This window comes from Neopsephotus bourkii, unplaced genomic scaffold, assembly GCF_033783945.1.
Source record: "Neopsephotus bourkii isolate Nb327-2 ecotype Australia unplaced genomic scaffold, CSIRO-AGI_Nbou_v1 NB_196, whole genome shotgun sequence".
NCBI lineage: Eukaryota > Metazoa > Chordata > Aves > Psittaciformes > Psittacidae > Neopsephotus > Neopsephotus bourkii.
In genome coordinates, this window is record NW_026900709.1 from 16,003,381 (window position 1) to 16,016,427 (window position 13,047).

At 36.8% G+C, this 13,047-nt stretch overlaps 1 protein-coding gene across 4 annotated transcripts in view; it reads left to right on the forward strand.

Annotated features, from left to right (window-relative positions):
* The window catches only part of KCNH7 (potassium voltage-gated channel subfamily H member 7), a 235,872-nt gene that overhangs the window by 150,361 nt on the left and 72,464 nt on the right, over positions 1 to 13,047 (forward strand). For 3 of the 4 annotated variants that reach the window (XM_061343960.1, XM_061343968.1, XM_061343985.1), the window contains 2 exons: positions 6,459 to 6,887; positions 10,799 to 10,819. In XM_061343960.1, coding sequence (XP_061199944.1) covers positions 6,459 to 6,887; positions 10,799 to 10,819 — 450 coding nt within the window. The remainder of the gene's footprint in view (positions 1 to 6,458; positions 6,888 to 10,798; positions 10,820 to 13,047) is intronic. The other variant, XM_061343975.1, reaches the window with a different exon arrangement.

A 13,047-nucleotide genomic window follows, 5' to 3' on the forward strand; every position in this document is an offset into this window, starting at 1 on the left:
GGACCAAAAATTATTTTTCTTATGGCTTTTTCACAAAAACGCTGTAACTCCTATAAACTTAACATAACAAACAAGAGTCAATGAAGTAATATCTCTATCAACAAATGGGAAGAAAACCAGGCAAGTAAATGTACAGGGTCATATTAACATCCAAGGATATAACCATTCTGTCTTTTGAGGGAGGCCTTGAGACTGTTGTTCAGACTAAATTCACTGGTTAACCACACACAGCATAGCCCTACCTCTAGCCCTAGACTTCATTCCCTTCCTTTCATGTTTTGACAGGCTGCCTCAGAGGCCTATGTGTAGACAGGAGGATCTGGAACCATATTGTTCTCTTAGCTGTTCTCCTCTTAGGAGAAGCATAGCCTTACGACAAAAATGTGCCATCACTAGCACAGAGATAAAACCACTTTCTCACTTATAAGGGAAAGCAAAGAAGATTGCTGTTACTGATAAAACTCAAGTGCAACCTTAAATTTTAGAGAAAACTAAACTGAAGTGCCAAAATTAAACCATACCAGAAGATTCAGAAAAAAAGTGTGTATGCAGTATCTGAGAATTACAAATTTGAACTTACAAAGTTAATAATTAGATATGCCTTCCTTTTCCTGTCTGAGAAGAAATGAAGATTATTACATAACCACATCATAATTTTCATAATCTTGCAAAGCAAGAAAATGACCTGCTTCTATATGCCTCTCTCCATTTGGGGGAAAAGAACTCAAAAAAAACCAAACCCGCAATTGGCCCTTGCTGTAATTCTTTGTCCTAAGACCAGCTGAGCCCAGACAGAAAATAAGGCAGTATCACTTGTCTCAGTGTTTGCATAACGTACATGCAAGTATTTGCTGCTATTTTAGACTGTCACCGTTTAGGGATTCCATTTCTCAAAAGCAATTGTTTCCATCACTCTGCTGCATGAGCTGTTAAATGGTATTTCCAAGTCTTTGAGCAGCAGTTTAGTAATTGCTTGTGTCTATATTTCTGATAAACTAGTTCCTGAAATTCCTTGACAGTAGACATTCAGTTGTCAGAAAATCTTTCAGCAAAGAGCTGACTCGTGCCTCCTTTGTGAATGTAATTTTGCTCATTGTTTGGGGAAGTTTCATAACAAAAGTATTGTTGAATTAACCCATGCTTTGGAGGACAGTCTGCCCTAATCAACCTGCTTTACATGCCCTTGTCAAGGAAATCTACCTCTGCCTAGAATAAGTTGATCTTTGTGAATATATGTGTTGTATTCTTTAATCTTATATACTTAAAAAATAATGTTTTATACTAAAAAATTAGTAGTGTTGCATATTATATCCAAACCAGTCATCCACTGTGATAAAACTATCCAAGACTTGACTTTCTTCAACATTCTACCATGGTTAACAGGTTGTACTGGCACATAGGCAGCTCAGAGTTTGGGTTAATTTTCAGCCTAGAACAGGTGGCATGTCATACCAGGAAACAGTTATGACAGTTTCTACAGTTCACTTAATTTACCTTTTGCAAGCTTTTTGTGCATTTGAGTGCATTTGATTCTTGAAATTCTAAATCTAGAGAAGCTTGACAGTCTAATAGATTTGACTTATCTGAAAGCAGCTTCAGATACTGGTTTCTGAGTACTTCTCTGCATCATCATGAAAGTAACAGTGCTACTAGAGATGCTACAAAAAAAAGGCTGAACAATTCTTTGAGTAGCCATCATGACTTCCCAGCTGCTGTCTCTTAGGACTACCTTTCTGCGTGGTCAGGACAGGAAATCAAGAATCCCATATACGTTGGCATGGCTGAAACAGAATTGGGATAGCACATAGCGTCTACCAGTAGTCCTAAAAATACTAAAGAAAATGTAGTGAAAGTACCGCTCTCTTGGTTGTAGGTGTTTCTCTGACTTTGCCACTGTGTCTAGTATGTAAGTATCCGTTTTTCATCACTAGAAGTTTGAGCAGTACCTTCACTGTAGCAAGGCAATATTCAGACGAAATATAATTTCCCTTCCTTGCTACAGAATGCTTGCACAGAACAGATAGTGGATTAACTTGCCATGCAAATGTATTGGGCTACTAAAAAAATCTTCTTATATGGTTTTACTGGAATACCCCACTTTCAAAATGAAATTTGTATTGATGTGGCAGGAAATTTGCAAACATGATTGTAACTGTTGATAAGGTCATTGAACTGTCCTGGCTTCAACTGTCATTTATTTCACTCCTACAGGATTCTGTATGATGGTATATAGTGTTTAAGAATTGCAATTTTCCATCAATGTTAACATTTCCCATTTCAATACTTACAGAAAAGCAAGGTTATTATTTTTTCTTATAAGGATGGGGGTTTTCCTACACTTTTTTCACAAAACTATTAAACAAAACACTTTATTTATTATAAATATCCTCTCCTTTGATCTCCCCAAAAATGAAACAGAAATAAAAAAAACTCTTTCAGGAGGCAAGAAAAGTCAATTTGAACTTTGGACTTTGGAGATAACGATGTCTGCAAACAGTTTAGAAGTGTCCTTTCCTATCTGCAGTATATTTTTGGACTGAGTTCTACTATTTAGAAACTCTAAGGTTAGCTGAGATATCACAAAGAATAAATTAAGCTAACAGATTAACTCATTTGCAAATTACTTATTCAGAGAAGCAGGGTTTGAAAGGAGGAGGTGGAACATAAGCCTGGAATTTGTGACTCAGATTCAACTACTTTCCTCAATTGCTCTTAGCAAGCCACTATTATACAAATTTCTGACTCAGCACTAAGAAGAACCTGGCAATCTAGTCTCCAACTTCAGTACAACATAAGGATTTTAATGTAACATTATCTGTATATTTATGGCAAATAGCTAGCTGCATCTCAAAAATGTTTTAGTATTGTAAGCCACAATAAATCTGCTCTGATATCACAGCTACACAAAGCAGGGGTTGTCCACTTTCAAACGAAAGATTTTACCCCATACTCAGTATGCCGGGAAAGCTTCCACTTATTTTTCTAGTATGTACTGGGACAGTAGGCCTAAGGCCATGCATTTTCATCTTGACAAATTGTAATATTACTGTACTGAGCGAGGAAGTGTAACATAAACCAGACAAATTCTGAATGGGCCTCCTGGTAGCGTTAGCTGCAGTACAGCAGGAGAGAGCTGAATTTCCAACATGACATGTAGCTCATTATCTATATACTGAAGAAGAATAACAGTACTCCTCCTCTAAAGTATATTCAAATTAAAAAAAAACAAAAACAAAACAGAAATAGGGATTTTAACTTTGAGACCATTTATTACAGTTACAGAAGAACAGCTCATTTAAGCTTTCTATTTCATGCCCAAGAGTCTTAGCAAGAAGCAAAATTCTCCCTGAGTATTCTTTCCAGCTGAACTGCAGTTAGACAGCTAAATCAGTAATGCAGTACAACATGGTCATATTAACTTAGTGAAGCAGAAAAGACCATCTGCACCACCATGAATATGACTAAAACAGAGTGCCAGCAAAAAGACTTTAATGGTGTCTAATGCCAGAAAACCTTATGAATGGCATTTATAAGAAGTTCAATGTAATTGATGAAAAAAGAATTATAGTATTTGTTTCACTTCTGATGCAATAAGCTTTCAAAATTGATTTATAAACTGCTTTACAACTCAATTCTACATGCATTTTTAAATAATATTTTTTTAATGTACTTTACTAATTTCAGTTGTAAGCAATTTGCTAAAGTATACTTAGTAAGTAAAAGAAATACACATGTTCCCAAAGTGCACTCTGCTGATTATCACTATGCAGACAGAAAATTGGCACCTCTGGCTGCTGTTTAAAACATGCATGACTCTGGTTTCATGTCACAGAGATTTCTGTCTGCTGTACTGTTTGCATGTATGTGCATTGGAGTAATAGATTCAACGCTAAACACTGGAATTCAACAAGCTTTTTCAGAAGCTGTCAGGAAAAAAAAAAAAAAGAAAAATTGCTACATGGATTTATACTTTAAAGTAGGGGAGGAAAGGGTGGAAATAAATGGCCAGATTTCTAAGTACTGAGATGTTACAGGTAGACTCTCCCAGGTTCTTTATTATTTAATAAATTTTTAATTACTTGGATAAAAAACTGTGCTAGCAGTGAGGGAAGAATGATTGCAGATATCACAAAATTATTCAGAATATGATATGAGATTTGCAGGCATATCCTGTGATGCTGAGCGGCTGAGTGTTAAAACAGGAAACAAAATTTTTTACAGACTAGTAATAGACTAATACAAACTAATAATACAGATTAAGTTATCTGTTACCAATCAAGAAATATCTCAGCTGTTGTGAAAGTATCTTAAATCAGCACAGGCTAGGAAGGTAACTCAAAAAGGCAATCAAATACTAGGAATTACAAGGAAAGGAACTAAGATCAAAACAAAAAGCCATTACGTCACTGCACTGATCCCAACTGTGGAAGTAGCTCAGGTCACTGTCAGAATTGCATGCATTAGAAATGAAGAGTGCCAAGGATGATCAGAAGTACACAATACAGTTACAGTAGCATATAGAGGTATACAAAGAGGAATGCAATAGATGTATAAAAAGCTATCAACACTACTGAGACTATAAGAAGGGAGCAATTAATAGCTATTTTTCTTATCATAAGAGCCACCAAGGCAACAGGTTTATAGCAAGCAAGGGGAAGTACTTTTTCACAAAGGAATGACAAAAATTATGGAACTGTTTCCCATAGGATCCTTTGCAGGTCAAAGTAAAACTGTGTTTCAAAAACATTGAAACAAAATCATGTAAGGTACACCAAACATTCAGTTCCAGCACAATATCTGGCCCAGAAAGTTTCTGAACTGCAGATAGACAGAAACTGAATAAGTTTACTGGGAGAAATAACAGTGTAGTAGTGCTTAAACAGTGTACTGGAGGGACCTGTGGAGTCAGGTAGTATAGCAACTTTAGCTCTTACACAGGTTTAAGTGCAGGGCATTCTCACTTTTTAGAATTTAAAATAAATTAAATACTAAATATATGGTACATTCATTTTAAAATGTTAGATGATTCAACTGTGCTATCAGTTGCACTACACTTACCGTTGGGCATAGGCACCAATGAAACACTTTCAAAATATTTCAGTATGGGATGATAAGTTTTAGTGCGAAACATTAATGAACATTAGCAAGTTACAAATGCTGGTGGTCAAAACTGACTGAAAAAAAATTAAATGCTATCCAAAACAGAAGTTCTTATTCTAGTAAGAGGGAAAACCAAGACATTTCAAAATGTCTTCTGGAAATAATGTTGCTATTGATTCACTGTGGAAAACACTCATGTAGCAGTGTTGAGTGACAAGAAGTTATTATATAAGTCAGACTGTTTGTGCAATGACATCTGGTAATTTCAATTATTTTATTTTGTTTATTCTTAAAATATTTCTTTCTCTAAGTTGTTTCCTATGCTTTCTGTACATCAGAAGTCCCTGTGCCTCCATCTGCGGGTTATGTTACACAATACCTTAAAATATTTGCTATCTGGACTTGTGGTTTTTATGAGAGTCTGTAGATTTTACAGTTCTTTCCTTATATTTCCTCTATTTGCACTATATTTTACACTTCCTCTCAGCTATTGACATTTCTTACCACTACCTCCCCACGGCAGGGCAATTGGAACTAGATGATCTTTAAGGTCACTTCCAACCCAAACCATTCTGTGATTACACAAAGTTGTTTGTTAGTTTTCCACTCATTCAGAATAGCCTACCCTGCTGCTCAATATACCAAGCCCGACTAAGTCCACTCTCATGCAAATGTACAAAAGATAATTGCATTATACACGTGCAACTGAGGCTTGAGAGCTGTGTCACCATTTTTTTCTTCCTGCATGTTCCTTTACTTTAAATTTTAAACTCATTCAAAGTACACATTTCATTCAACTGTAAAATGCAAGTATTGGAAAGGATTACAATAAAACTGTTATACAACTTATTTTTCTTCCCCGAAGGATTAACACAAATATCTTCCTGATTAATTTGTAGCAAATAAATCAGCAGTTCACTTTTAAGCACACAGAGTTCCACTAATAACAGAGTCCACAAATACCTATTACAGGACAACAGCTACCAAGCAAAGTAGTTTGATGTGTTCTAGCAGCCTTTTATAGATTTATAGATTTTTCATTTAGAAAGGACGATCAGAACTGATACCTCCTCTCTTTTAAAACAGACTGCAGAATAAATGCCGCTATCCTTATCCTGAGTTCAGTAACTTGGGTGTGACTGAAATATTAAATGCTTTAAAACCATGACTGTAACAAATTTACAGCTAAATAATATTTCTATATTTACACATCCCATTGCTAAGCATTGTAATTTATTAGGACTAGGTCAATTATTTATCGCTATTATTATGCATGTTGACTGTGTTTGAAAAAAAGACAATTTTCATGACAAGAAAATAATGTAAAATTTTCTTCTTTTTTATGTATTTACATGTAGGCAGACTTCTTGGGTTCCGGTTACCTGGACTGAGACTTTTAACATACAGAAAGCAATCTTTACCACAGGAAGACCCTGATGCAGTGATAGTCGATTCGTCCAAGCACAGTGACGATTCAGTGGCAATGAAGCACTTTAAATCACCTACAAAAGAAAGCTGTAGTCCTTCAGAAGTGGATGATACAAAAGCACTAATTCAACCCAGTAAATGTTCACCTTTGGTTAATATATCAGGACCTCTTGACCATTCGTCACCTAAGCAGCAATGGGACAGACCTTACCCTGATATGATACAGACAAGCAATCCACTAACCCATTCCAGATCAAAGGAAAGCATTTGTAGCATACGGCGAGCATCGTCAGTACATGACATAGAAGGCTTTAACGTCCATCCCAAGAACATTTTTAGGGACCGTCATGCAAGTGAAGGTATGGTAGAAAGTCAATCTAGTATTCCCTGATGTACTAAGAAAATAATTATCATTAGCTTGTAAGCAAAACTAAATATAATCACCTGTAACATTCAAAAGCACACTAAAAATATTAATGTCCCAAATATACCAGGTTTATTTACACTAAATACTGCTTTTCATGTCTACACAGACTAGTGAAATCAAGGGGCTACTCACAGTACCATCTGCCTTCTCTATGGCAATATAGCAAAATAGGGCCCAACCTTCCTAAAGCTAATACTGGTATTGGGGAGGGGGAAAGGAGGAAATCAGGTTATCAAGTTAAATTGTTTGCGTAGTTCTGTCTCATAATCTGATATATTAGATTATCTTTGACTGCATGAAACAATACTTCAGAGATTGAACGGTTTATTTTTCTTAAATCTCTAATGTGTACATTTTGTATTCACCAATCCAACACTTAGATGTAATTTTCTCTCACTCTGGACAAAATATTTTTAGCAGCTCCACTGAAATACTTTGTGTAATGCTTAGTGAAATATTTAATGAAATGGCAAAATACTTAGTGTAAAAGTCACGTTAAGTGTGATTTTCTCTTTGTGTTAGTATGTTCTTCAAACCAACAAAATTGACAAAGATGTTTTCTCTGTCTTCTTTTTCTACTGTCTTTTCTAATTATACAAACTCATGTGAGTGTGGTCCATGATTTCTTGTTAGAGATGGGGAGTTTGAGAAACCTGGAAAAACAGTTCAGCAGAGGTTTGAAAGCCTTGTGAATGGAGAGGCACCTCTGAAACTAGCTTTTGCAAAAAAGTGCCACATATACAATACTTTAGCAGCTACTGATGGTCTAATGCCTAAAATTGTGTAATTTTTATTCAAGCAAGATGACAGGAAATATATGGGGAGTATTTTAAGATTTCAAACACATATGTCATGGAAGACTGTCTGCAGATACACAAATAAGCAAGAAAATGAATTTTCACTTTCAGTGATTGCCTGTTTTTCTCCTATACATTGACCACAAATATAAAATTCCTTTAAGTTCTCCTACCTTCCAGAAGATCTGCATCAAGGGCTCTTTGCTTCTGTACAGCTCCTAAAATATAAGTCCGAATGCTTCCTTGCCACCCAGATTAACTCCTAGAATAGCAGAACTAATTATTCCTTCCAGTTACTCTTCCGGTATTAAATATAATGGTTAAATACGTCTTTTCTAATTTCTGTTTCTTTTGGACTCTGATTTTTATCAATTCAAATGAACCCAAAATTTAAATTAAATCCATTGCAAAGCATACCATTTTGCTATATTTCATGTTCACATTCAAGCCAAGATTTCAAAATCAGGATGTGGAGGGTTGAACCTTGGCATGTCTTTTGGACCACTGCATAAGCTTTATCTTGGGTTCAATTGACACAGATATATAAAAAAAACCCATTCAAATAAAACATATTTAAAGATATCTGTTTTGTCAAATTTTATTTTCAGAACTTATTTTCATTACAGCACTTCTCAATTGTTCAATCTTCATATAGTTATATGATGAAAAAGTGTAAAAATAAGTTTCTTTGGTTGTGGCGGTACAAAGCTCATGCAAAAATCACCACATAATTTAATGCTGGCTGCATCGAGAAGCAAAAAATTTCTAGCTTTATTTCACTGAATAATGTTTTTTCAAATGCTAAATACTAAGGAAAATAAATTTTACTATGAGGAATAAATAATTCATTTGAATTCCTATGATCTCTCATGTAATGTGATAATTTCAGTGTAAATAGATAAAACACTGCCACTCTGACTTCACTCTTCATAAGCTACAAAGTAGTAGAGGATTTGGCCCTAAGCTTCGGTCATACATGCACATTCTAAGACAGTACAGCAGGACACAGTATGGCTGTCAGAATTGCATTAGAATTAGTAACCATCCTTGTTGCCATCTGCTTCCAAGCATATTAGAATTTGGCACCTTATGCTGAAAGTTGTTTAAATTTAGCCAGCAAGTCCTGCTTGCCTTACTTAACAGTGAGCCATAAACCCCTGTTGTTGTTAAAAAGTTATCCATGTAAGTTAGGTAACCAAGATTCAGCCTAAGTCATCTTCTCTGGACTCAAAGATTCTGAGCAGAAGTTGTAGATACTGCACTGGAGGATGTAAAGACCAAAGTAAAAGTAAAGTACAGAAAGCAAAAGTAAACTACAGTCCCAGTGGGCTAAATTACTACACAAGGAAGCATAAGGTTTAATATATTTTCCATTCCATTTTTATCTTGGTTACTGATCCTAATAATTCTGATTTTTCCTGAGTCCACTGAAAACTACTATTCTGTTTGAAAATGCAGTTCAGGACTGCATTTAATTTTTTTCCACCTCTTCCAGTTCAAGTAATATTAGTTGAACCAGCATAATAGAATTCTGACAGAACAGCATTATTTAGCTCAATATTAACTACAGTAATTCACCCATGGTCAGATATTTTTTTTTTTGCAAGATAACGCAATTGAGAATACAAGTTATTTCATGTGTTAAATTAATTTGTGTAGGCTAGTCGCCTATCACTGTAAAATTATCATAGCTGTGGCACTTATATGCTGAAAGGTATTACAGTAAAAATGACAATTTAGGATTTTAAATTCATTTGAGTGTACTCAATTGAATTCTATTCTAAATTTGCCTATTTACAGCAAAAGCAGCAGGGCAGGAACTGTGTCTCCCACCTACCACCCAAACTCCAAGCAAGCCCTTCTCACCTGAAATGCCAGCAATCCAGATGTTGCAGGCTTGTACCAGTTCAGAGGGACTCTTTCAGAAATTTTATTCTCTTCAGAAAGTTCCCTCAGTAACATCCCTGCAGTCATAAAAACAAAACAAAAACAAACAAAAAAAGGGGGGGGGGGGGGCAACCAAGCTTTTGAGCCTGATTCAGCCTACAAAATCTGCATTGCAGCTCAGTGTCCCAAACTTCCTGATTCATGGGAAGCTGAGGAAAACCAGAGAGGCAGCAGGTGTGACGTGACACCACAGGCAAGACCCAGATTCACCTCCAGTTCCCCTCACAGGCAAAGGCCATAGCCCTTCTCCAGAGCGCGGCTGAGGCAGGACCTCTGCAGGACAGGCCTGCCGCTGGGGTGGACAGGGTCACAGTCACCTCAGCCCTCAGCGGTGGCCTATCAGAGGGCACAACTGCAGGTGAATGTCAGTTCGAGCCCAGTGCACCCTTGAAAGCCAGCAACCTGTTCACAGTGACCAGCGGCACAGAGGGGCAGGGCCATGTCCTGCTGGCCCTGGATCCTTCACTACCTCACCCAGCATTATATCCACTCTGAGCTGCAGCAGCCAGGTAGGGTGGCCTGTGGGTCACGTAGTGCACCTGTGAATAGCGGTGGCACTTACCTATCCACCTGTGTAGCTTCTTTACAAAAATATTAAATAATAACAACAAGAACAATAATATTCTCCCCAAAGAGGGTTGATGTCATGAGAGGATTCAGGGGGTGGGTATGCCTGGAGGACAGAGAGCTTTCCCACTGGTACCTTGCAGAAAGGCACCTAAGAGCTGAAGAAGCTTTTAAGATACATCTTTCTCCTCAGTGTTGTTCAGAAAGGTGCTGCTCAGCTTGCTGCTATGTTCAAAACCTTTCACAATGCAAGTCGTGGGCAGGCATGGGGCCTGTGGGTCTGTGCAGGGCCACCTGCGCTGCCCCACACCCATGCAGTCACCCAGTTTGCACTGGGGTGCCTCAGCCAGTCCTACTACCTGCTGATCTACAACAAACAGTTCTACAGATTATCTCTCAGTTGTCAAAGTGATTTCATCTTAACTAAAAGTCTACATATATATTTTGAAGCAATATTTTCTGCTTTTTCTGATGTAGATTTTAGTTGTCTTTTTTTTCTCTTTTTCTTCACTTTTATTATGCTGAAACCCAGATAATGGTCGCAATGTCAAAGGTAAAGTATACATCTAGACTGTACCTTCCAGTGTTTCAGACAGCCACACTTTATGGCATGTTACTTTGCCTGCTGTATGAAATGTTCAAATGCAACATTCTCATGCTGATTTCTCTAGGGCCAAGTGCATCATTTAAATTATGTTTGTTAAACATGTAGCTATTCCCTTAACTATCCTCTGAAAGCACTACCACTCCCTGGAAAAAGTGAAGGCATAGCTTGTAAATGGCCACCTGACTTAATTATCAGTTCATTCCAAAAAAAGGAAGGGAGGGAGATAGAACATATCATAGTTCTTTACCTCAGTTATTTAACTCAAGCAAAACTTCTAATGAAGCTACTAGGGGTTTTCCTGTCAAAGTTGGGCGGGAGCCACTAACACAATCTGTTGTTTTAAGGTGCTTAGTTTTCAGTTAACTATCTCAAAAATGAAGTAGTTGGTAATCAGAAGCCTTGTGGAAGTATCTTCACTTATTCCTCCTTTCTCTCCTTAAAACTAGTTTCACGTTCTTGGATGGCAGGGGGTATGGTTTCAAGCTTCATGTAGTATTAAAATGTGCATGCATGAATTTCATTGCCAATTTCATGTATAAATAATATTTAGTGCAGTTTTTCCTGTTCACCAGTGCTGAGCTATGTCTTTTAGAAGCTATTTGAACATATATTTAAGTGACTTTCTCCATTTCTAGAAAGCAATTCAGAACAAAAGTATTCAGTTTAATTGCAATGTTTGTAGCTATGTCTGAAAACTGGTTTGTGACTTCATGCATGATGCAAAAAGTGTGTGTACCTAGTAAAGTCTTCTCTCTAAACTGCATGCAGTGCATGACCTAGATTCTGTAAAGCAACTTGTGGACTACAAAATCATTTCATTTGCTTCATGTGTATGTTGGCAAAATGTTCAGTCTCTGTAATCTAAAACAACTTTTATAAATGTATTTACTGATGGTAAAAGATGATGGATTGTCAGCTCAGGAGAGTAAAATCAATTCTCAATGCATTGTGTAAGCAGAGACAATGGAATCCTACTGTAAAAACAGGGAGTTCAAACTTAACCTTAAAGAATCTCCTTTGTAGGGTAGGCAGAAGCATGTCATTCTCCCTGCTCATTCAATTCTTGGCCACTCTGCTGAAACGGTCAATCAGGATGCCAATTAGTGTCAACTGTAATTGTGATTTGTTATTACCCTCTTTTCCTGCTTCTGCTATGAGAGAGACTAGCAAAGGTCCACTAGCTGTCAAGTACCAGCTCAATAGCTGCCAGCCTGGGCTCCACTTAAGCTAGTAATGTCTTTCAATTAATTACCATTATCAGTGAGATACATACATACCTATCACCACTTTCTAAATCAAAAGAAGGTGGAAAAAAAAACAAGGTTTTATTCCCATGTGCAGTTAACTTAAGTCTAATGTCACAGGCTAGAACATGAGTCTTAGGTAGCAAAGGGGAGAATAATTCCCCTTGGAATAGAAGCAATAAAAAATTAAATCCCAGAAAAGAAAGCTTCAATACAATTTAAACATCTATAAAATTACTATTAAAAGAATAAATCTTCTACTATGTAATTATGGATTTGCCTAAGGTCCCTCCTCTTACCTTTGAGTTCCCTAAGTATCAAGAATTTTGTTCACCTAACAAACGGCCCCAAAATGAGACCAAGCTCATGTCTAAACCTACTCAATATTCAAAAGCTTTTAATTGCTATAACTATGTAGGGAAGTAGAATTGAAAAACTGCAGTTTGACCATACATGCATAACACACACCAGCCAGACTAGCCACTTCACTAATTTGTGAGGAGACTGATTTATTTCAAAAACCACTTTTATGCAGAATCATGTAGATGATGTAAAAGATAGATCCAAGTTCTACCTGGGCCAAAAGATGTCCAAGCACAATATTCCAATTCCTTGGCACTCTCCTCAGTACCAGGCTTTTTAGCATTGCTTGTGGAAGAAAGGTAGTCCTTTCTTCCTTTTTCCAGTGAAACTGTTCCAAAAATAATATACTAGGTTCATTGGCCTAAGGAGGAAAATAAGAACTGATTTTGTAGTTTAGTGGTTAGAGCACTTGCCCACAACTTTTTGTCTATCTCACATCAGATGATCTTTGGACAAAATAAAGGAAGTCTTGAGAGCAGAACCACTGGATTGCTCTCTTCCAGGAGAGTACTCAAATTGTTATCATGTTACCCTTGTTATCTTGAATTCCTTTCTGCACAGTGGCTA